At 43.5% G+C, this 26,030-nt stretch overlaps 1 protein-coding gene across 2 annotated transcripts; it reads right to left on the bottom strand.

Annotated features, from left to right (window-relative positions):
* Window positions 1-778: 778 nt before the first annotated feature.
* Window positions 779-24,916, bottom strand: LOC132817288 (myosin light chain 3, skeletal muscle isoform-like). 2 transcript variants are annotated; one of them, XM_060827702.1, is made up of 7 exons: window positions 24,556-24,916; window positions 11,331-11,358; window positions 9,142-9,285; window positions 8,840-9,013; window positions 2,760-2,837; window positions 2,598-2,640; window positions 779-1,109 (listed from the first exon to the last, which is right to left on the bottom strand). In XM_060827702.1, the coding sequence occupies exons 1-6, from the start codon at window positions 24,673-24,675 to the stop codon at window positions 2,612-2,614; spliced, it is 573 nt and encodes a 190-aa protein (XP_060683685.1). In that variant the 5' UTR covers window positions 24,676-24,916; the 3' UTR covers window positions 779-1,109; window positions 2,598-2,611. The 2 variants fall into 2 exon arrangements, with proteins under 2 accessions (XP_060683685.1, XP_060683686.1); XM_060827703.1 differs by lacking the exons at window positions 11,331-11,358; window positions 24,556-24,916 and adding exons at window positions 11,726-11,750; window positions 11,868-11,959.
* Between the last annotated feature and the right edge of the window lie 1,114 nt (window positions 24,917-26,030).

The following is a 26,030-nucleotide window of genomic DNA, read 5'->3' as shown; positions in this document are numbered from 1 at the left end:
AGAAGTTCCTTTACGTAAGGTGGTTGCCCACACTTTGCATATAGCAAAGGACTTTAGCCATAACTTCAGGATGAATTACCCACAATTTACTGGACTACTACTAGTTACAGAACATTATGGGTGTAATGTCACACTATCCTATCAAGTATACATCAGTAAATTATTGTCATAGGAGCAAGAGGAGACATTTCATCGGCTGGAGCCTGTTCCTCCAAATTAGAACATGGCCAACTGTCAACCTCAAAGATCGATTCCCTTATCCTTTGATATCATTACTAGAAACCTATTAAATCACTAGTTTGAATTAACTCAATGATTGAGACTCTACAGATTCTGAGATGGAGAATTCTAAAGATTCACTACCCCCTGAGTGAACAAATTTCTCCTCATCTCAGTTTTAAATGGCATTTTATTCTGAGACTGATCTCAAACAAAAAACACCTTGTTTCTTGAAATCTATTTCACTGCAACAATTGCTGCAGAACATCAGGAAGTTTAAAAACTCAACTGGATGAGACTCAATGAGACCAGGTCAATATAGTAGTCACGTAATTGATTGGAAGTCTGAAGGAACTCATCTTTTCTGAAGGAGAGAGGTGAGTCTTTTTAAATAACAGAGCTGGGAGTTTAACAAAGAGCAGTCTTTCCAAAACCCCTAAGAGAACAGAGTCATTGCAACCATGTACTTGATGAGAATTAAAGCACAAGCAGTTTTTTGACATGTTATGTGCCTTTTTTTAAGTACACTGTACAGACTTAATAAAGAAAGAGTCATGTGTGGGGTATAATGTGGATATACAGCCACAGAGTGGCCACTGAGACTTTATTGGATGTTGACAGCCACGTGCACTTTCCAACTGTGTCAAACATCATGGACAAACTGAGTAGTTCTATCCATCAGGTTTGTCACTGCAAATTTCAATGTTATTTCTGTTCTTCCTCATTTTGTTGTTTGAAATACAGTCCATTGGATCCAAGTAAAAAAAAGTGATTCTTGCACAGTCCAAACAAAAGGAGATTACTCGCATTGGTCAGAAAGGCACAAGTTCCAAGATATAATGTCCTGGCCCTGTCAGATGTTCAGCCATTTAGAACCACAGGCACCAATTCTGGAAACAAATGACAAATAGCATGAGTGATGAGGTGGAGTACTGAACCAGTCACTCAAACTTGACTTTAAAAACATCAATTTCCTATCTACCACTGCTCTTCCGCCACAACTACAATAATCCCTCTTTCCCTCCAAAATGCAGCAAAGTCAGCACTTATTGCCCATCCCTTAATGCCCTTGAGCTAAATTATGTGCTGGGCCATTTTGGTGGGTAGTTAAGAAAAGTCAGTCATCACATTGCTGTGGTCTTGAATCACATGCAGATCAGTAAAGATGGTAGATTTCTTTCTCTAAAAAAGGAAGGGCATTAGTGACCCACGTGAGTTTTTATAATCATTAATAGTGGTCACTATTTGACTAGCTCTTTATTCTAATTTGTATTTACCATCTGCCCAGAATTCTGGATTACCAGTCTAGTGATATTACCACTGCTTCACTCAGATTCATCACCATTCCTAATCGGTGAGTCATAATCACTGAACTCCTAATTAATTGTTCATGGGAGATATATTCACCACACCGATTGTGAAACTCATTAAAAATGCACATCACCATCTTCTGCATGACCATTAGAGATGGTAATAAATGCTGACCTTAGCCTGTCAACCCCTATCCTGAAAACAGTGAAGAACATTTCGCACAGATCTTGCCTCTTGACCCTGTTCAAGTAATTTTCACATTTAGAATGGTTTCAATGTCACACATCCAACTTATAGAAACCCCACAGTGCAAAAAGAGGCCATTTGGCCTATTGCATCCACACAAACTCTCTGAAGGGCATTCCAGCCAGACCCAGTGCCCCATTTTATCCCCGTAACCCTACACTTAACATAGCTCATCTACCTAGCCTGCACATTATGGATAATTTAGCACAGCCAATTTACCTAACCTGTAAATCTGAACTGTGGGAGGAAACCTGAGCATCCGGTAGGAACCCATGCAGTCATGGGAAGAACATGCAAACTCCACTCAGACCCAAGGATGGATTGAACCCTGGGTCCCTGGAGCTGTGAAATGGCAGTGCTAACCACACAACCACCACACCACCCTTATAATTAACTTTTATACATCATGTTTAATTGTGGCAGTTTAAACATTTGCTGACTGGATGGGTGGAGGGGGGTATTATTTAAAACTGCCACAATTAAACATGTAGTGCCATTGGACTGGAGCCTAAAACAGACTCACTGTACAAGAATAGTGGCAACTTTCTGCCCCAAGACCAAATCTTGTTCTCTTTATTCCTCCCACTCATGTCTCTGTATGCCCAAATACATTTTTAAAAAGTAGTAAAAACTTGGGTTATTTATTCACTCAAACAGGTCTTTCTGGATATTAAACATAATGTTTCAGAGTTAGGTTTGCAGAATAAAATGGCTACCAGTGATCAGTTGGTGCACAGTAAAACAAATCCTTCTACTACTGGGAAAGAAGAAGTTGTACAAATTTAACCAGACAACTAATATAAAACATGCAAAATGCATACCATGGGGATCCATTTTAAATGGACATGATGTGTTTGACAAAAGCTGCCAAAAGGAAATGAAAATTAATAACAGAACAGAAATAAAGATTCCAAAATAAATCTGAACAAATTGCAAAAGATCACAGAATTATGGGAGATGCCCAATTTTGTTCAAACACCTACCCTCATAGTTAATGCAGCCGTTGGCATCTTCTTGACCTGCCATTAGTTGTTCTACCTGTTCCTCTGTCAGCCTCTCACCTGGTGTATATAAACAGATCACTGTATTAACATCTCCCTCAAAGCAAACAATACTCTTCTTCACACAGGTTCAGTCCAGTGATTATAACCCTCACGACTACTCTCCCCATTCCTGGAAATTTTTAGAACAGTGCCTCGGCAGAATGGAGGCATTTCATTCAATGTCCAAAACTGGCCAGGAAATAAAACAAAAATGGAAATTGCTGGAAAATCTCAGCAGATCTGGCAGCATCTGTGGAGAGTTAGTGTTGAGTTCAGTGACCTTCCTCAGAACTCCGTTAACTTTGGTTTTTCTCCACAGATGTTTCACATCTTCAGGACCCACAGTCCTTTGTTTTATTCCAAGAAAATAAAAGCCTTACATTACAGACTGACAAAATTCTCAGCAACTAAAGAAAACTGTCACAAAGAAAATGAAATAAAAGGTGTGTGTTTAAAACAAGTAGTTCACACAAATTCCAGACTTCCAGGAGAATACAATCAGAGTGTCTGCTCACTGAGCAGGGAGGCAGGTGAAACCTCAAGAACAGCAATATCTAAATCAAGTTACGTAAACATCCTATGACACTGAAGTAGGAGCAGGTCACCCAGCCCATCATGTCAGCTCCACCATTCAATGAGATCATGATCATCTCCAGCTCCACTTTCCTATCTTTTCCTCATAGCACTTGACCTCCTTACTGACTTAAAGTCTGACTGTCTCAGCTTTGAATGTACTTAGATGATTCAGTTTCAGCAGCCCTCTGTGGTAAAGAATTCCTCACATTTACTACCCTCAGAGAAAATTCATCTGTGTTAAATCTTCAGCACTTACTCTGAGATGATGCCCTCTGATCCTAGACTCTTCTACATGGGGAAGCAATGTCTCAGCATCTACTCTTTCAAGACCTCTAAGAATCTTGTGTCTCAATGAAGTCACCCATCAACCTCTAAACTTCAATAAGTACAAACCCAACCTATACAAACTCTTCCTATAAGAGTCACACTACACTTGGTTTCGGAAAATGTGTTGCTGGAAAAGCGCAGCAGGTCAGGCAGATTTCCTGAAGAAGGGCTCATGCCCGAAACGTCGATTCTCCTGCTCCTTGGATGCTGCCTGACTGCTGTGCTTTTCCAGCAACACATTTTCAGCTCTGATCTCCAGCATCTGCAGACCTCACTTTCTCCTACACTTGGTATCTGCCTTCTCTGGTCAGTCTGCAATGCTACTGTATATCTTTATTTAAATTTTTTTAAGAAGTGGCCAAAAACTTTTAACAGTATTGCAACCATGGTTTTACTACTTTCTTGTTTCGCAAAACTTCTATTTTTATATTCCATTCTCTTTGAAATGAAGGCCAACATTCCATTGTCCTCCCTATTAACTGAACTTGAATGCTAGCCTTATGGACAAGGACACCCAAACCTCTCTCAAAAGCTGTAACTTTCTGCCATCTTGAGTTATTGTTGTCACATACTGTTTTGCATGCTATACTGGCAGATTGCACCATACAAAGTGCATCAGCGTAGCAGAACAGAGTGCAGAATACAGTCTTACAGCCACTGAGAAGATGCTTAGAGATCAGAATTAATATGTGGGAGGTTTGTAATATTGAGCTCCGGTACTCCTCCAGCCAAAGTGCATAACCTCACATTTTCACACATTATATATATCTACCAAGCCTTAGCCCACTAACTTAACCAGTCTATATATCTCTGTATACTTTGTCAACCGTCACCACTAGCCATCCCATCAACTGGCATCATTTACATTCACCTTCTTAACAGAAGTCATCAGTATGTACTGTAAATAATCATGGCTCCATCAATGATCTTTGTGGAATACTACTAGTTGCAATCCTGAAAATACTTCCTTTAGCCTAACTATCTCCTATTTGTTAGCCAATCCTCCATCCATGTTAATAAACTACCCTCAGACTCTTAGTACCCTAATGCAGGACATTATCAAAATTCAAATACGTTACACCTACTGGTTGCCCTTTATTCAATTTGTTACCTCCTCAAAAGAGTTCCAATAAGTATGTCAGGAAAGATTTGCCCTTCAGAAAGCCATGCTGACACTGGTTAATCATATTGCATATTTCTAAATGCTCTGCAATTACATCCTTCACAATACACTAACACCTTTCCTAATAACAAATGTTAAATTAACTGACCTATAGTCACCGGATTTTATTTACTGGCAGTTTTATTGGCAGTTTTCTACTCCACCAGGACATTTCCAGAATGTAAGGATTCTTGGAAGATTATTAGCAGTGTATCCACCATCTTTGCAGCAACTTACTTTAATATCCTCGAATGCATCTCATCACACCCAGGGATATTATTGGTATTTAGCACCATTAGTTTCCCTAGCACTTTTTCCTCCAGTGATATGTTTGTTTCCTTCCCACCTTTAGCACCTTGATTTATTTAATATTTTTAGAATGCTACAAGTTCCTCTACAATGAGGATTGATACAAAGTATTTATTCAAGTCACTGTTCCTGAGAAAATCTTCCACTCAGGTATCATTTATTAAAGCTATCTCATTACACATTACCAGATTCAAAATAGCCTGATTCGCTGGTTGGATGACGTTCAACATAATGTTCTCGGAAACTTTCCTAAACATATTTATTTATGAATTCTTCCTCATCACTACCTTTGCCCATTTGATTTTCCCAATCTACACAAAGATAAAAACCAAGTACTACCATTTCAATGCCTTCCCACAGGCTCTGACAGACTCTGCATTGCTCTAACTGGCTTTAATACTTCCCCAACTGGCTTTGGCACCTCTTCCATGCTATTTGAAATACAAATTAGATAGGATCATGACTTATCAGCTTTATTCACCCTTATTCTCTGCACACTCTGTTCCCTTTTATTTTCATTTCACTTAATCCTCATCTGTTATACAGTTCTGCAGCCTGCTCAATCTTTCTCATTTTCTAACCAATCTCTTACATTCACCTCTCAAATGCCTGTATAAGTCGTTAAAGAGATTGGAACACCTGTTTCATTAGGTATTCCCAAACCAGAGGAGAAGGGAGCTCCCTCAGTGTCCCTGCCAACATTTCTCTCTCAACACCACCAACAGATTCACTGGCCATTTAGAAGTATCAGAGAATCCCCACAGTGTTAAAACAAGCCATTAGACCCAACAAGTCCACACCGACCCTCTGAACATCAACCCACCCACACCCATTGCCCTAACTAATGCACTTACCTTACACATCCCTGAACACACTGGGCAATTTTTTAGCAAGGCCAATTCATCTAATCTGCACATCATTTTTGAATTGCAGGAGGAAACCAGAAAACGTGGAGGAAATCCACACAGACACGGGGAGAATGTACAAACTCCACACAGTCGCCAGAGGCTTGAATCAAACCTGGGTCCCTGTGCTGTGAGGCAGCAATGCTAGCCACTGAGCCATTGTGCCACCCCTCAATTTATTGGAATAAATCCAAAGAGTCTGGTATCCTGTCACCAAGTCACCTTTGTGGGAGGTCATGTTGTGGCTGTACAAGACATTGGTTAGGCCACTTTTGGAATATTGTTTGCAATTCTGATCTTCCTATCAGAAGGATGTTGTGAAACTTGAAAGGGGGTTCAGAAAAGATTTACAAGGATGTTGCCAGGGTTGGAGGATTTGAGCTCAAGGGAGAGACTGAATAGGCTGGGACTGTTTTCCCTGGAGCGGAGGCTGAGAGGTGACCTTATAGAGGTTTATAAAATCATATGGAACATGGATACAATAAATAAACAAGGTCTTTTCCCTGGGGTTGGGGAGTCCAGAACTAGAGGGTTTAGGTTTAGGGTGATAGGGGAAAGATATAAAAGGGACCCAAGGGACAACATTTTCATACAGAGGGTGATGTGTGTATGGAATGAGCTGCCAGAGGAAGTGGTGGAGGCTGGTACAATTACAGCATTTGAAAGGTGTCTTGGGGGCCAAGTGCTGGCAAATGGGATTAGATTAGGTGAGGATATCTGGTCAGCATGGACAAATTGGGCCCAAGGGTCTATTTCCTTGCTGTACATCTCTATGACTGTCTATGATGTGGGGAGTTCTTGACACTGATTCAGCTACCCGGAGTGAACAGGACATCTGACACTCCTGTTTAAATGTCAGCCAGGGCTCCCTGATTGGACCAGATTTACAGCACCAGTGAGGGATCTCATTCTATAAAGTTCATCTGGCTGACCTCATTGCAATCACTATATTTATCTCCTTTCTTTTTAAAAGGGTAACATAGGGGAAGGCTGTTGTTGTCCTATACATGGACTTCCATAAAGCATTTGACATAGTGCTACACAACAGACTTGAGGCAAGTTGTTGATCATGAAATGAAACAGTCAGTAACAGATTGGATACAAAACAGGCAGAGTGATAGGGAATTGAGAGTAATAACAAATGGGTATATTCCAGACTGGAGGAAGGTTTGCAGTGGAGTTCGGTGGTGTCAGAACTCTTGCTATGTTCAATATAAAAATGTCTGAGTCGTGGTGTGCAGGCGACAATTTGACAATTTGCAGATGACTGGAAACTTAGAAGAATTGTAAACCACAAGGAGGAACGGTGTAGAATTTAAAGAGGACATAGATAAGTTGTTCGATCAGTGGCAGGTGAGGTTCAATAGAGAAAAGAGAGAGAAGTGGCTTTCAGTCGAACATTGAAAGACAATATAAAATTGGGAGCACAATTCTAAAGGAGGTACAGGATCAAGGTATGGTGGCACAGTGGTTAGCACTGCTGTCTCACAGCGCCTGAGACCCGGGTTCAATTCCCGACTCAGGCGACTGACTGTGTGGAGTTTGCACGTTCTCCCCGTGTCTGCGTGGGTTTCCTCCGGGTGCTCCGGTTTCCTCCCACAGTCCAAAGATGTGCGGGTCAGGTGAATTGGCCATGCTAAATTGCCCGTAGTGTTAGGTAAGGGGTAAATGTAGGGGTATGGGTGGGTTGCGCTTCGGCGGGTCGATGTGGACTTGTTGGGCCGAAGAGCTTGTTTCCACACTGTAAGTAATCTAATCTAAAAAAAAGGTGTATATGAATACAAATCATTGAAGATGACAGGATGAGTGGAGAGGCCACGAGTATACAGCTTCCTCAGCTTTATTAACAGGGCCATTCAGTACAATAGAAAGGGGTGATTTGATTTTCTACAAGATCCCAGCAGGAGTATTGTGTACATTTGTGGACACAACATTATATGAAGGATGTGAAAGCATTCGAGATTCTGCAAAAGTGATTTGTAAGAATGATTCCAGGAATGACAAACTTTACTTATAAGGAAAGATTGAAGAAGTTGGGACTGCTCTCCTTGAAGGAGGCTGAAAGGAGATCTGACACAGACTTTCAAATCCATGGGCTAGTGAACAGGGAGAAGTTATTCCCATTTGTAAAAGGAATACAAAAAAGAGGGCATAGATTTAAAGTGATCTGCAAAAAGGAGCTAATTTGATTTGAGAGACGAAAAAGCTTTCTCCCCACACATTTCTCATGGAATGCACTACCAGAAAATGTACTGGAGGCAGGTTCAATTGAGGCACTGGGCAATCATTTGAATAAACATAATCTGCAAGGGTATGGGCAGAAAGCAGGAGACTGGCATTATTTAGTGATGCTCATTTGATGTGCTGGCAAGGGGGCCTTCTTCAGCACCATTACAATTCCATGAACTTATGAGATCTTGCTGTGTAAAACTGGCTGTGATGTAGTTGGATCTCCTGAACCAAATGTAGAGGATATGCCTTGACAATTTTATATTAAAAAGAAAAAATACCTCATCCCACTCCTTCATATGGAAAGCAGGATCTTCCCAATTTTAGAGACATTTAGCTTAAATGGAAACATTGAGTTGGTTACAACTTGTTCAAACAATGACAGTAAACACAGTAGAATCTCATTCAGAAATGTCATTTTTTCAAGAATAACATTTCTAAATGCTCAAATTCTATTTTGCTCGTGACAGTTTTGCCTTTCTGGTTTATGATCGTAGTTAAATATTGCATACCCAGTGTGGCCAGAACGTGGCGAAGTTCAGCCCCCATCACAGTGCCATTGCCCTCTTTGTCAAAGACACGCAGACCCTCAACAAAGTCTTCATAGGAGCCCTGGTCCTTCTGGTTTGCCATTGCCTGGAGCATGGGCAGGAACTGGTCAAAGTCAACGGATTTACTGGTCATCTCTAAAACAAAGGCAGAAAAAGGTAAATGCCACAAAGTTCTGGTAGTTCCCTCAGAGACCAATGGTCTTTAACAAAAACAAAATGAAACAGCACAGACGGAGGCCATTTGTTCAAAGCCAAGGACCTACCCTCGGCGCTGGGGTTGTTCAGGATTTTTTTTACTTCAGCGTTGGTTGGATTCTGGCCAAGAGCACGCATGACATCTGCAACCTGGCTGAGTGTAATCTTGGAATTGCCAGTCCTGTCAAACAGGAGGAATGCCTCCTTGAAATCTATGGAAGAGAAAAAACACTGACGAACATCACAGGATGGATAAAAAAATACTTGCAAGGAAAATCTGACAGCAGTAAAAACACAGATCCAATCTCACTGCTGCACAATTCAGATTGAATTCAAGGGCTTAGGCTATACATGCCACAGGAAGGATAAAAATACTGTAGAATCTAAGCAAGAGTCATACTGAATATACTGGATGACATGCAAACTGCTCGCTCGGATTTGCATATTCAAGTCTATAGTTTTAACCTTTAAAGGATGACCCAATGATCCTTTCTGGTGAGGTACAGTGGGAGTCGATAACGGGAATGAACCTTGAATAACAGTATCCAAATGTTTCATCATCATTCAGTCAAAGATAACACAGCTATTTATGAGCAAATCCAGCAAATGAAGCATGGATTGGCTGAAATTAACACATGTTAGCTCTGTATATCTACTTGCTCGCCTTCTCCCTGATAATTGTTCTTTCTAGTTACTTTACTTTTCTTTTAAACCCGCTGGTGCCAGGTCCATTAGCAACATAAGCAAAGCTACTCAAAAGATCACTTACGCAGCCTTCAAGACTGCGACCTTTAACATTTCCTATGTTGAGCAGTTCACTCAGAACAGGAGCAATGACTATGTGGAGCTAACTGAAACATGGAATTTCCCACAGCCACCAAGATACCAGTGGCCACTTATTACCGTGGCATGGTTGTTCCAGCCATTGATCATTTCAAACATTTTTAAAAATATTTCAATTAGTTTAATTGCAAAGGACAAATCTTCTGTTTAACACTACTCTTAGGCAACTTCCTTAACCATTCACAAGGGCTTTTCTGTGACAGAAATGGGTTTGTGAAATTTCTCAGTCCCTAACCATGCCCAATTGACAACCGCTCTGCCCTCCAAATGTGGTGATTCTCCCGGTCAGAGAGGAAGAGTGTGGTGCTAGAAAAGCACAAGTCAAGTAGCATCTGAAGTGCAGGAGAATTGACATTGCGAGCATAAGCCCCTCTTCAAGAATGAGGATCAAGGAGCTTATGACCAAAACATCGATTCTCCTGCTCCTTGGATGCTGCCTGACCTGCTGTGCTTTTCAGGCAACACACTCTCAAATCTGATCTCCTGCATCTGCAGTACTCACTTTCTTCCAATTCTCCCTGTCAGTACACAATCACATTTTATACCTTTCTACACAATGAAAATAAAAACAACTTACCAACTACAGCACCCTCACACCCAATATTCTTCATCCCCAGACTCCCCAGGCTCACACACTCTCCACCCCTACATTCCCTCCTACCTTCCACTCACTATCCATCACCTCCACCCTCAGACGCTTCACCAACCACAGCCATGGTCAACACCCCCAGAACTGACCAACTGACCTCCCTGAGACTGATTAATTCCCCCCAAATTCCCCAGGAATGACCAATCTCCACACACACTCCCACCTTCACCTCCCCACCCACCACGAGTAAGCCACCTCCCCCATCCCAGGGAGTGAGCCATTTCCCCCACCCTCCTTCCACCCCCCCCCCCACCCCCCACTTCCTGGGAGTGACCCACCCACCCAGAGTAACCCACCTTCCCCCGAGGAGTGGGCCACCTCCCCTACCCACACCCCACCCCCACCGGGAGTGACCCACCTCCCCCCAGGAATGACCCACCTAACCCCACCCTCCTGGGAGTGACCCACCTCCCCCCAGGAATGACCCACCTAACCCCACCCTCCTGGGAGTGACCCACCTCCCCCCAGGAATGACCCACCTAACCCCACCCTCCTGGGAGTGACCCACCTCCCCCCAGGAATGACCCACCTAACCCCACCCTCCTGGGAGTGACCCACCTTTCCCCAGGAGTGACCGAGCCCTCCCTGTCTCTCACCCCCACCCTCCCTCCCTCCACCCGGGAGCGGTGCCCAGGAGCCGATCTTCCTGCTCTATGTCTCTCGACTCCACCGCCCCCTCCCCCCGTTACCAGTCCGGACATTGGGGAGGCGGAGGTGGTGGAGAGAAGGGGGACTGGGGAGGTTGGGTGAAGAGCTGCTGCTCACCTTCCTGCTGCTCCGAACTGAACTCGATCTGAAAGAGAGAAAGAGAGAAACCCAAACGGAGATAGAGGGAGAGAGAAATAGAGAAAAAGAGAGAGAGATAGAAAGAGAAAAGAGAGGTAGATAGAGAAAGAGGTAGATAGAGAAAGAGATAGATAGAAAGAAAGATAGAAAGAAAGAGGGATAGAGAGAGAGAAAGAGAAATAGGTAGTTAGAGAATGAAAGAGATAGATAGATAGATAGAAGGAGAGATAGATAGAAGGAGAGATAGAAAGAGAGAGAGAGAGAAGTTGGGTTTGAAGGAGAAGTGACCGCCCTCAAGCACCGCGCTGGTTTTCCCCCTCCCATCGCCCCCGCCAGCGGAGCCAGCACCGGGGGGCTCCTGGTCAATCACTTACCCGCCAACTCGTCTGCTGAGAATGACTGCAAGGCAAGAAGAAAACAGAACTTTGAAACATTGCAAAAGCAGTGAGATGTGCAATGAGTTAGTGAGAAGGAGAGAGAATGTGAGTGAGTGAGTGAGTGAGCAGGAACACCCACCATGGCTGAGGATCCGCAGGAGCAGCAACACCGAGGACAGACTCTTCTTTCCCACAGACCGTGCTCTCCGAAGATCTGCCTCTCCCCCTATATTTATGCGGCTGCTCGGCTGCTGGGGCCAGCGGCATCAGGTGTCGGCCCCGCCCGGACCCTCCCCCTGCGCCCGAGTGCTTCAACTTTCTTAGGGCACGAAGACGGCAGCCAGAAATACACCACCCCCTATTTTGGGATCAAGACTTTTCAGGCAGCAAGGAGCCTGCAACGTGTCAGCACATTCGGCCGGAAAGCCTCAGCTCAGTCAGTGACCTCCCTGCTGGAACATTTCTCCTCACACTGACCACTCAGCTCAGTGACCTCCCTGCTGGAACATTCCTTCCCACACCAACCACTCAGCTCAGTCAGTGACCCTTTATTGGAACTTTCCTCCTCACATTGACCACCTCAGCTCAGTCAGTGACCTCCCTGCTGGAACTTTCCTCCTCACATTGACCACCTCAGCTCAGTCAGTGACCTCTCTACTGGAACATTCCTCCTCACACTGACCACTCAGCTCAGTCAGTGACCTCTCTGCTGGAACATTCCTCCTCACATTGACCACCTCAGCTCAGTCAGTGACCGCTCTACTGGAACTTTCCTCCTCACATTAACACCTCAACTCAGTCAGTAACCCTCTGTTGGAACTTTCCTCCTCACATTGACCACTCAGCTCAGTCAGTGATTCCCCTGTTGGAACTTTCCTCCTCATATTGACCACTCAGCTCAGTCAGTGATTCCCCTGTTGGAACTTTTCTCTTCACATTGACCACTTCAGCTCAGTCAGTGACTCCCACTTGGCTGGGTACTCATTGGGGAGGGGCCTCACTCTGTGAACAGCACTGGATAAATATGCAAATAGTCCATTCTGTAAAAGGACTTAAAGCATTTTTACAGGGAATTATTTATATCATGTTACAAGATTCCATAGACCATAAAATAGGAGTAAGATGTTCCTCTCCTTCCTTCACACGTCATTTGCCTTCTTGCCATACCCCTCATAAACTCAACTGATAAGCTATTCAGATCTGTCTCTGACTCCCTTGCCTTCACAGGACTTTGGGGGAAGAATCCCAAATTTCTCCAACTCTCTGTCAAAACCTGCTTTCTAATAACATAGGCTCTGTTTTGGCGACACATATGGTCTGATTAAAATCTGCCTTGGTGTTAGAAGTTAAGTAGTTATTGAAAAACACAAATGAAATTAGTTTTCACTTCAGATTCCTAGATATCTTGGTATGGTGAAGAATTCTCAGCTGCAAATGTGTTGCTGGTCAAAGCACAGCAGGTTAGGCAGCATCTCAGGAATAGAGAATTCGACGTTTCGAGCATAAGCCCTTCATCAGGAATAAGAGAGAGAGAGAATTCTCAGCCCAGCATTGGATGATAGATCACACCATCACAGATGTGGATTATAACATGTCCAAGTTCTTTTACCTCCTCTCTGAGATTATTATTACTTAATTAAAATCAATTACTTTAGATGTCTGTGTTTTAATATCTCATGTATTCTAGACAAGGGTTCTGGCCACATCCTTCATCAAGTCAGTCCAATTACACATGTGTAACATTACCCACTTTCCACCTGCCTCAGCACCTCTCATCAGAGGAAAATAGAAGACATGATTCTTCTTTAGAATAGAAGAACAGTCATATTGGACTTGATTGGTTAACTCTGTTTCCATCTCCACAGATGCTACCAGACCTTCCACTGCGTTTTTACAGCATTCTCTGTGTTTGCCTCAGCTTCTTTGCTACTGAAACATGTATTATGTGGAGGAGCCAGTGTTGGACTGGAGTGGACAAATTAAAAACCGCATAACACCAGGTTATAGTCCAACAGGTTTATTTGGAAGTACTAGCTTCAGGAGCACCGCTCCTTCATCAGGCAGTTGTAAAGCAGGACCATAAGACACAGAATTTATAGCAAAAGATTACAGTATCATGCAACTGAAATGATATAGGAGAAAGTGAGGACTGCAGATGCTGGAGATCAGAGCTGAAAATGTGTTGCTGGAAAAACGCTTTTCCAGCAACACATTTTCAACTGAAATGATATATTGGACAAACCTAGATTGTTGTTGTGTTTCATCATTTAGAATAGGTTGCATTGGTTCATTAATATGTAAGTTCCAGAACTTCTCTTAAGCCACATTCTCAAAATAACTTAAGGTTTTATAAAAAATAAATTACGTCTCAGCTCAGACAATGCATTAAAGGTGAGAGGTTAGAGTCTGTCTGTGTCCCAATTGAGTCAGACTGGTTCTATTTCCAAATTGGAATTTACAAAATATTAAATGGATTGACTGCCTGCAGGTTGTGCATTTTTTGAGCAAAATAGAATGTATCTGCAAATATAATTCTATAAATACAAATTCATCTCATAGACTTATATGTGTGTGCGCAGGCAGGAGAGAGAGTGTGTGTGAGTGTGAGTGCACATGAACAAGTATGTGTGTGTGCGTGCGCAAGCTTGGTAAAGTGTATATGTGTGTGTGTGATGGCGTTTAAGCCTGTGAGAGGGTGCATGTGTGAGTGTGGAGGTATGTGTGGGTGTGTGTGAGAGAGAGAATGTGTATAAGAGAGGGTCTACTTGAGTGTGTGTGTATGTAAGAGAGTGTGTGTGGGTGTGTGTGCTTGTGTGTGTGTGAGAGAGTGTATAGTGCAGTGGGGTCACTGGTAGTGTGACATGAACCCATCATATTCACACACACACACTTTACCAAGTTTGCACACATACATACACACTCAAGTGCACTCACACTTACATGCACACACTCTCTCCTGCATGCGCACACTCATATAAGTGTATGGGGTGAATTTGTATGTGCAGAATTATATATGCAGATACATTCTTTTTCACTCAAAAACTGCACAGCCTACAGGTAGTCAATCCATGTATTATTTTGTAAATCCCATTTTGTAAACAGAACCAGTCTGACTCAAGATTGAGATACAGACAGACCCTAACCTCCCACCTTTAATGCATTGCCTGAGCTGAGATTTCATTTTTTTTTATTCAACCTTAAGTCTTCAGAATGTTACTTAAAAGAAGTTCTGGAATTTACATATTAATGGACCAAAACCAGCAACCCATTCTAAAAGATGAAAGACTTAACAACAATGTAAGTTTGTTCAATATATCATTTCAGTTGCATGACATTGTAATCTTTTGCTTTAAATTCTGTGTTTTATGGTTCTGCTTCAAAAGCAGCATTCTGAAAGCTAGATCTTCCAAATATACGTTGGGCCATAACCTGGTGTTGTGTGAAACATTTATTGTTATACTTTCTATCTCCAGCCCAACCTACTTCATTGCTCTCTTGAGTCAGTCTGCCATCCACCATATGATTGTGATCATCAAAATCTCTGTTGCCTTGCTCTAAACTTCATGTTCCCACTGTTCCTTCTGTTACTATCCTATGCTGGCTGCTGATCCTGCCAATGCCTCAATTTTAAAATTCCTATTCTTCTTTTAAAAAAAAACTTCTTTTTCCCTCCTTCTCTCCCTATCTGTGTAACCTCTTCCAATTGTTGCACCTAGATTTGATACCTCACTCCATGCTAGTCTCACAACCACATATAATTTACAGCACAATTGGCCATTGAGTCCAACTGGCTGATGCCTGTTCTCCACGCTTCAGACCAGTAATTCCCATCATATGTCATCAAACCAAAATAGCATATACTTCTATTCCTTTCTCCTCATGTGTTTGTCCAGCTTCCCTTAATTAAGTCTATTCTATTCACTTGAATACTCCACGTGGTGGCGAGCTTGACATTCAAATCTCTTTCTCTTTAAGGAAGTTTGTCCTGAATACTAGTGACTATGTTGCATTTATCACGGACTCACTACGATGTGGAAACAGGCCATTCAACCATCAATTCCACGCTGACCCTCTGAAGAGCATCCCCCCACCCCCTCCCACCTGTAACCTGCATTTCCCATGGCTAATTGAGCTAGCCTGCACATCCCTGGACACTATGGCAATTTAATATGGCCAATCTACCTAACCAGCACATCTTTGGACTATGGGACTATGTTTCCCCAAGGAAATCCACACAGACACTGCGAGAATGTGCAACCCCAATACAAACAGTTACCCAAAGCTAGAATCGAACCCTGGTCCTTGCCACTGTGAAGTAGCAGTGTCACCCTCATCAGTCTGTGGTCTTGCACCATCACATCCTCCAACCCATCCCCCATTTCCCCCCCAACCCCCATCACCGAACCCCAACAGATAACAAATAGAAACACAACCCTATCCTAGGTAGCTTGTCAAGCACCTTCTTAATTTTAAAGACCTTAGTTGGTCACCTTTGGGGAAAAAACCAGTAAAATAAAACAGAAAAAAACCCTGTGAAATGTATGTATTGTTTGGATTGGACTTCCGTTTTCAGATATTCAGACCAGTTTACTGTATTTTTCCTGTTCTCAACCTTTTTCTTTTACCAAAAAAAATGTGCTTGTAAGTCATTTTACAGCTTCTGTAGTTTCTCTTTGTAATGTGGAAACTAAAGTTGAAGATGGTTTTCTAAACATGTTTTTTTCAAACTTCCATACAAGCTTTAACATAACTTTCCTACCTTAAGCTTTTCTCTGGATCAAACAGAATGTCCAGGTTATTGAAATCCTAAAAGTATTAGAAGTAATTTAGTTTGACTAATTAATAATGATCCTCTCAGTGTAAAAGTGAAGGAATTTAGGGATGCGTGAAAATATGGAGGTCAGGTGCAACATATGAACATACACAAGAGTTGGCCATTCTGCCCTCTAACCTATTACACCATTCAATAAGATAATCACTGATCTGATTGTAACTTCAAACCCACATTCCCACCTACCCCATAATCTGTCACCCCATATGTAGCACGAATCTATTTAACATTGCCTTACATATATTCAGTGACCTCCAACTCCATTGCTAACTGAGGGGAGCGTTCCAAAAACTCAAGACCCTCTTCATCTCAGTCAGAGACCCCCTAATTTTAAACTATATTCTTTAGTTCTTGTCTCTCCCATAGGGAAAAGCATCCTTTCAGATCCATCATGTCAAGTCCAAGATGATAAACTGCTGTTAGAAAGCTGGAAACAAACCACCTCCTCTGATAACTCAAAAAGTATTTAGTAAAAAAAGTAATTTTATCCACTGCTGATTCCTGAGTCTGAGTGATTAGATTAGATTAGATTAGACTTACAGTGTGGAAACAGGCCCTTCGGCCCAACAAGTCCACACCGACCCACCGAAGCGCAACCCACCCGTACCCCTACATTTACCCCTTACCTAACACTATGGGCAATTTAGCATGGCCAATTCACCTGACCCGCACATCTTTGGACTGTGGGAGGAAACCGGAGCACCCGGAGGAAACCCACGCAGACACGGGGAGAACGTGCAAACTCCACACAGTCAGTCGCCTGAGTCGGGAATTGAACCCGGGTCTCAGGCGCTGTGAGGCAGCAGTGCTAACCAGGGCAGCAGAAATGTGGAAACACTACCATCTTCAAGTTCCTCCCCAAGGCACTCACTATCCTGACTTGGAAATATGTGTGTCTGTGACTAGTGTAAGATGATCCTAACACCAATCCTTAGATCAGGTTAGATTACTTACAGTGTGGAAACAGGCCCTTCGGCCCAACAAGTCCACACCGACCCACTGAAGCGCAACCCATCCAGACCCATTCCCCTACATTTACCCCTTCACCTAACACTGCAGGCAATTTAGAATGGCCAATTCACCTAACCTGCACATTTTTGGACTGTGAGAGGAAACCCTTGTGGAACAAGTTTCCACCTTTTGTCCGTAACTACCTTTAAGTGTCACTTTTTATTCCCAGCTTGTTACTAGTTGTGTTACCTATCTCCTGGCCCCACATCCTCTGATGTTAGTCATGAGTTGACAGTGGTGTACTGAACTGAATGTGCCTTTTGAAAATCTAAACATTTTATATTGCCATATTACCCTTACCTACCCTTTCTGTTACTTAATTTAGAAGTTGATTAAGATTGCTCAACTAAAACCATCCTTTTTGTAATTTATGCTGACTACTCTAGATTTCTAGGTGTCCTTTATTTACATTTTTGATTTTAAATTCCATTACATCTTTCCTCCTGTAGGTGCATGCAAACTGGTCTGTATTTCCCTGAATCTGTTCTATATTGCCTCTGAAGTATAGGAATCACCTTTGTTGTTGACCAGACTGCGTGGCTATAGTGTCTTTGTAAGTGATTGTTTGTGTAGATAAAGGTGCCAAACAGAGAGCCACTATAAACCCCACCCCAGCCCCCACCCTGCCCCCAACCCCCAGGAAGCCTCACTCCACCTTTCTGCAGCACTCTCTCTGGATTTATACAAAACTTTCAGTGAGTGTAGAAAACAGATATGCAAAAGTATTCATTGAATTTTACACTGATATTTCACTCAACATGGATGTGGAAATTGGAATCTGAAACTCCTGTTAGGGCCATCCTAATATAGAATGAAATGAGCAGAAATCCTTTGCAGTCAGGAGGTTCATTTTACTTTGTTTCTTTATCATTCGGGGCCTTGACACCCTGTGTAGAGGTTCAGTATCAGAATATGCAAGCTTGAAGTGTAACTTTAATTAGTGTATTATGGGTGCTAAGGATCGCATAATGTTAGCAGGTGCAGAAATGAGGGTAACACCTGCTTAAAAGGTAATGATTTCTGAGGTTGGGTAAGAAAGTGAATCCCAACACGCCCCTACTACAGTTTGCTTTGGTGAAATTATAGAGCGACCAAAGCAAAAAAATGTATTTGATTATATTGTGCCTCAGCAAACATGGTGGACTCTCTCCAAATTAAAAAAAACTAATTTTAGACTATTGAAGATTCAATATAGTAACGGTGTTTACAGAAGGTATGTGAGAGGATGAGATCTACATTGATTTATCGTTGTGTATGTGGTTGCAGAATGGTTATGTAGCAACTCCTCATTGACATGAAGATGACAAAGCCTGCCTGACTGTCTCCCTGTCTATCAAAGTCTCTTGGCTTCCTGTTCAGGACAACAGATTTTACTGTGGTTTTAGCTTTCACTGAGTGCAGTGCATTTGCTATGTTCTGTTTCCATCTTCCAATTCTCAGCAGACTCTGTGACAAGGAAGTAAAGCACAGGCACATTTTGATATCAACGAGCAGTCAACAAGCAAATTAGCAGCATGCCAAGCAATTGCAAAATGCCACTGGAAAAGCCAATTTTCCATTTAGTAAAACGATATGAGACAGTTTGAAACAACAGCTGGGTTTGCAACCTAGCCCATATTAATCGACAGACAGCAGCAACATGAGGACTGAAAGTGGCATGTGCACATGGTAATCATTTCAGGGTCTTAATTTAAACATTTCATTTTCACAGCCATTCATCTGGACAAATTGAGATAAGACAGATGGGCAAGCAGTGAAGGGATAGGGGGTGTTGTTGTGGTGCTATGGTGTGTGCCAGGAAAGAGGATTGTCAACAGGCATCCACTCATGTCTGAGACCAGACGCTAGGTGTTTTCCAGAGCAATGGCCTTATCCAGCCTCCAGCTACAGAGACACGAAATAGACTAGTACAGTCCCGGAGTGAAGCAAGTACTGGCACAATGATGGTCAATAAAGGCCCCAGACTCTACCACACAAAGAACTTCCTGCTTTTATTCCACATCTCCGAGAGACAGTTTAGACTTAATCATATGTCTTGTGAATGAAGTGACGAAGACAGCCCTTCGCCAACAACCACTTCAACCCTTCAGTGGGTCTTTTATTCTGGAACCACCTGGCACTCACAATACAAGTGAGCTTGCCCCACCCCTTTTCCAGAGGAGGCATATTGGCACTGAACACCATTCCCACTCTGCCACTGAGGCATTTTCCATTTACCAGATTTGAACAATGTGACAGCAACCCTTCCCATCAGAGACAAGTGATGGGCAAACAAGGCCAGTAAATTGATTGTGGTCAATCACAATCTGTGGAGAAAATACTCCAGCACTCTGAGATTCCCTCACTGAGCCTCGCTCAAACGTACCCTCATCTGAGCCTATCACACATATATCCTTATTGACCATCTCACACATATATCCTCATTGAGCCCCTCACACATATATACTTACTGAGTCTCTATTACATATACTCACATTACCTATATCCTTACTGAGTCTGCCTCTTATAATCTCTTATGAATCTTCTTTCATATCTACCTTCACTAACTGTCTCTTACATATACCATTACTCTCAAATATATCATCTCTCAGCCTCCATCACATACACCTTCCCTTAACATTTTGTGTTTGCCTTTGCTGTTTTACAATGTTTAGCATGTTTTACATATACCTTCACCTTTTCCCATTTGCAATATACCTAGTCTGAGCGTCCCTCACATGTACCCTCACAAATCCTTAGCTGCATATACACTTACTGAGTAACTTCATTTATACCCCCATGAATCACTCTCACATATACCCTCATATTTCCCCTCTCATACCTACCCTCTCACAAATACCTTTATTGAGCCTTCTTCACACATACCCTCACTGAGCCTCCTTTAGATATATCCATAGAGCCCCCCTCATATATACCTCACTGACCTCCCCCGATATGCCTTCATTGAGCTACCCTCCAGTATACGTTCACTTAGCCTTTCTCAGACAGAACCTCTCACATATACCAACACCTCTCTTACATTTATCCTCATAAAGTCTCCCGCATATTTACCCTCACTGAGTAACACTTACCCATAACCTTAATGAGTCTCTCTCGAATATATCTTCTCTGAGTCTCCATCACACATATCATCACTGACATTTTTTGTCTACCCTTTCTATGCCTCAGCACAAGTCATATCTTAAATATATCCTCACTATTTCTGTTTGCATATGCATGTCCTGAGCCTTTCTCTCACGTTTTCTCACCCTCAGTGAGCCCCTCACACATCTACCCTCATTGAGTTTCAAACACATGCCCTTAGCAAGCATCTCACACAAACACACTGACTGATACTCACTCATGTATACCTTCACTGAAGGTCTGAAACATAAACCTCACTGAGCCCCTTGCCCCTTTACCTTATTGAACCTCATACACACATCCTCATTGAACCAGTCACATAAACGCTCTCACTGAGCTCATGTATCCTCACTGAGCCTCTCAAATATTTGGTCATAGAGATATACAGCACAGAAACAGACCCTTCAATCCAATTCGCCCATGCCAACCAGATATCCTAAATTAATTTAGTCCAATTTGGCAGCATTTGGCCCATATCCCTCTAAACCCTGCCTACTTATATACCTATCCAGATGCCTGTTAAATATTATTATACCAGTCTCCACCACTTCCTCTGGCAGCTCATTCCATACACACACCACCCTCTGCATGAAAAAGTTGCCCTTTAAGTCTCTTTTAAATCTTTTCTCTCTCACCTTGAAACTATGCCCTCTAGTTTTGGACTCTGCTACCCTGGGAAAAAGACCTTGACTATTCATGCTATCCATGCCCCTTATGATTTTATAACCTTCTATAAGGTCACCCCTCAGCCTCCAACACTCCAGGGAAAACAGTCCCAGCCTATTCAATCTCATCCTATTGCTCAAACCCTCCAACTCTGGCAACATCCTTCTAAATCTTTTCTGAACCCTTTCAAATTTCACAATATCTTTCCAGTAGCAGGGAGACTAGAATTGAACATAATATTCCATCGTATCCTGTACAGCTGCTTCAGCTTCATTAATATACCCTTAATGAGCCTCTCACATAAGCACACTTTCTGGTACTCACTCACATTTACCCTCATTGAACCTCATACATATAACCTCGTTAGGCCTATCACATAAACACCCTTTCTCAGCTCCTCTCTGAGGTCCCTCACACATACCCTAACTGAACTCCTTATGTATACCCTCATTAAGTGATGCCTGACACTGATGCCCTCACTGAGCCTCTGATATACATACCTACTCTGAATGAGCTTCTCACACATATCCTCTCACTGAGTGTCTCCCTCACTGAGCCTCTTAGACATATACCATTACTAAGCCTTCTCTATCACATAAACCTTCACTGATCCCCTCCCATATACACTCACCAAGTATTCCTTACATATAGCTTTATTGAGCCTCTCAAAAAATATCCTTACTGAACTTCTCCCACACATATACCTTCACTTAGCACCTGACACATATATCCTCATAGAATCTCTCACACATATGTCCTCTGAGCCCCTGACATAAGTGCCCTCACTAAGCCTCTCACACAAATACCCTCAATAAACATCTCTCGCCCTCACTGAGAATCCCCCAAATATATCCTGACTAAACCCCTCAGGTAATCACCTTAAGTGAGTGTCCTTCACACATATCCTCACTGGGCCCTTCCTGCTTAAACCCTTACTGAACTCCTCATTTATATACCCTCAATGAACCCTCACACATATCTCCTGTCACATATATACAAGCAATAAGCAGCTGACATACACCTTCAGTAACTGTCCCTCACATATATCCTCGCTGAACCCCTTTCACATATACCCTAACTGAACCACTCAAACATACACTCATTGAGCTTCCCACAAATATACCCTCACTAAGCCTTCAAGTACACATCCTCACTGAGTCTCTCACAAATATAGTCAAAACATGAGGCACTGGAAAAGCACAGCATGTCAGGCAGCATCCGAGGGGCAAGAAAGTCAACATTTTGGGTGTAAGCCCTTCATCGGTAAGTGTGCCTCACTTAAAGATAATCTCTTATACGTACTTATTTTCACTATTTGGACATATCTACCCTGAGTCTCTCATATTCACCTTTACAGAGCACCTCTCACATGTAACCTCATATATATCCTCAGATCCTTTCCTACATTTACACTCACCGAGACACATTACCTCATGAGTTGCCTTCATACATATCCACACAGTACCACTCGCATATCTCCCCTCCCTGACCTTTCTTAGCAATAGACTGACAGAGCCTCTTACATATACCATTACAACACCTCTCTCACATATACCCTCACTGAGCTGCACCTACATATGCACCTCCTTCACATATTTCCTCTCAGACCCTTTCTGGCATTTATTCTCTCTGAGCCCCTGTCACGTTTCTCCTCGTCGATCCCCTCTCACTTTTAACCGTTCTGAGCCCCCCTCCCCTCATATTTACTCTCTCTGGGCCTTCTGATTTGTTCATAGAATCTCTACAGTGTTGAAACAGGCGATTGGGCCCAACAAGTCCACACTGACCCTCCAAAGAGTGTTCCACCCAGACCAATCCCCTTACCCTGTTACTTTTACAGTTTTTCCCCTGTTGTAGACTGGAAGTTGAGGGATGTATTATTTATCAGTCTGTCATGTCACTATTTAGACTTACTGTGCATCAGTGCCATGCCTCCTGACAATCCATTCGACTGACTGCTCACCAGTTTAATCAGAACACCACTTACTGGAGCCAGATAAGGCAGAAACACTCAAGGGCCCACAAGTGTCAGTTGCTTAGGACATACCCTGTAATCTGTTTACAATGCATTGCAAAACCTCCCCGTTTTGCCCAGGAACAGGGGGCCCAGGGTGGTCATCAGTAAGGACATGCTCCTAAATGAAGAGTGGTCCAGCTCCATGCTGTGTGGTCAGTCCTCCAAATGTTGAAAACGCGGGGAACCCTGGAAAACTGATGAGGGATGTTTGTGAAGCAGGGCTGCGGAAAAACAATCTTGAAACGTTCCCGAGTGAATTTTGTTTCACTGAAACTTGGGAAAGTTAAGTGCGAAAGTGGCGTAGTTCCTCAGGACACGGGCTGACAAGTGGCCAGCTGCTGTGCCAAGGGAATAGGGTGGCCGCATGAACGAGCCATAGAAAGCAGCAACATTCCCCTGGTAACGTTAGCCGCGGTGTCTTGAGTGTTGTTCCCATATTTAGTGCGATTCCTGCAGCCACTTTGTCGCCCTGTGGTGGGCGGGGAGGGGAGGACGGAGCAGCCGGGGAGCTGGGGTCCGTCAAGGATTCGAGCAAAGCCCCCGGGCTGCAAGGTGAGAACTTGGCAGATCCGGAGCGAGCGACCACCGTAACCAAATAAAAGCAAACCCTGATTTCAGGGGAACACTCAGTGGAGCAGACAATAAAGGCTAGCTCGCAGACTCAGCTCACACCTTTTATTGCTTGGCACTTGTTAGTCACTTCGTAATCCCTGCCACATGCATCTGCGAAAGGGTGCGGAGCTGTGCGTTAAAAAGAGGACACACTGGCCCACACACACATTCACACATATTGAGACATACAGATACACACACTCACACACACACACACACATATACATATTGAGACACACACAAATACACACTGGCAAACACACATTCACACGTATTGAGACACACAATACACACACTGACACACATTCACACATTGAGACACACACATACACACTGACACATTCACACATTGAGACACACTCACAGATACACACACTGACACACATCACACGTATTGAGACACACTCAGATACAAACACTGACACACATTGAGACACACTCAGATACACACACTGGCACACACAGACGCATTCGCACATATTGAGACACTAACAGGTACGCACACACATTCACACATATTAAGACACACTAGCACACACACACATTCAGACTGAAGCAATTACTCACCTTGACTTTGGACAGGTCGATGGCCGGCTCTTTGGGTTTGACTGCTTCCGCGGGTGGGGGAGCTGGAGCGGCTGGCGCTGGCGCTGGCGCTGCTTTCTTTACATCCTTCTTGGGTGCCATTTAGGACAGAGAGGTGTGTGTGTGTGTGTGTGAGTGAGAGAGAGAGAGAGAGGGCAGGTGGAGGACGCGTGGAGTCAAGCAGAGGTTGGTGGTGCGGAGCTGGGACACAGCGTGCCTCAGAGCGGGGGGTATATATGGCGCTTTCTGATACCACACAAACCTGTCAGACGCGGCTCGATTGGACGGCGGACAGGAAGGTGGCAGGGCTATAAATGGAGCCGGGACCCTAGACCAAACCGGCAGGAATTCTCCCTCAATGCTGTCTTGTACCGTCCCGAATAAAAGCCCCCTCCCCCCTTCAGCCGTATCCCTCCGGGGTCAGTGTGCTGCTCCTGTGTACAGTGTGGGAGACTCTGTACCCCAGTCCGGATCTGCTGAACCCATACATTCCTGTGCAGTACCAGCGGCTGATCCGGTTTCATGTTGGCATTTGGGGAATGGGCGGGAATTCCTCTCTCTTTGGCCAAGGTCCCCTCTTCGGCAGAAAGTGTTGATCAAGCAGCATCTGGGGCGGGGGGTTAAAAATAAAAAGATAACGACATCGATCCCCCACCCCCCGGGCATGTGACAGTCTCTAGGCACTGAGAGACTCCCACACAAGTAGCTCATCATTCTCCCCTCTCCCACCGAGCCAGGTTCCGATCACTGGCACTGTCCTTGTCCATGAACTAGACAGAGACAAGGATCAGTACCTGGAGAAATTCAGGCAGGATCTGCCAGCAGTTCTCGGAGGAGAGAGAGAGAGAGACAAAGAAAGTTCACCTTGCTCGTCATAACCAGCCTCTCCCTACAGACCGGCCGGGCTTCTCTTACACTGTCCTTCACGGTGCTTCACAGTCTCAACCCAGGAGAGCCGCAGTTTGGTATCGCCTGTCAGGGTCTCAGGGATTAGCTGTTTACCTCCGACAACAAGGTAGATCAACCCAATGGGTGCCAAACTGTACGCCCTACATGTACACGTACACACACATACATACATGCATGCACATACATATACACACAACTACACATATACATATACATATACAGACCTACACCACACACACTTACACATACATAAACACTCACACTTACACACACACCTACACCACACACACCGCACACACACACACACACTTACACCTACACCACACACACATACACATACAGCTACACCACACACACACTTACACCACACACACTTACACACACACCGACACCACACACACCGCACACACACACACACACACACTTACACCTACACCACACACACATACACATACAGCTACACCACACACACACTTACACCACACACATACACATACAGCTACACCACACTCACATTTACACACACACACCTACACCACACACACACA

Source organism: Hemiscyllium ocellatum, chromosome 7 (genome assembly GCF_020745735.1).
Source record: "Hemiscyllium ocellatum isolate sHemOce1 chromosome 7, sHemOce1.pat.X.cur, whole genome shotgun sequence".
Taxonomy (NCBI): domain Eukaryota; kingdom Metazoa; phylum Chordata; class Chondrichthyes; order Orectolobiformes; family Hemiscylliidae; genus Hemiscyllium; species Hemiscyllium ocellatum.
The sequence above is the reverse complement of the archived record's forward strand: the minus strand, read 5'-3'. Positions and strand labels throughout refer to the sequence as shown.

Coding starts and splice junctions, on each gene's coding strand:
- LOC132817288 (XM_060827702.1), bottom strand. CDS start 24,675: ATGGCACCCAAGAAGGATGTAAAGAAAGCAGCGCCAGCGCCAGCGCCA. Junction 9,014..9,141: donor GAACAACCCCAGCGCCGAGG/GTAGGTCCTTGG, acceptor CCTTTGTTTTAG/AGATGACCAGTAAATCCGTT. Junction 2,838..8,839: donor CCACGTTCTGGCCACACTGG/GTATGCAATATT, acceptor TATATACACCAG/GTGAGAGGCTGACAGAGGAA.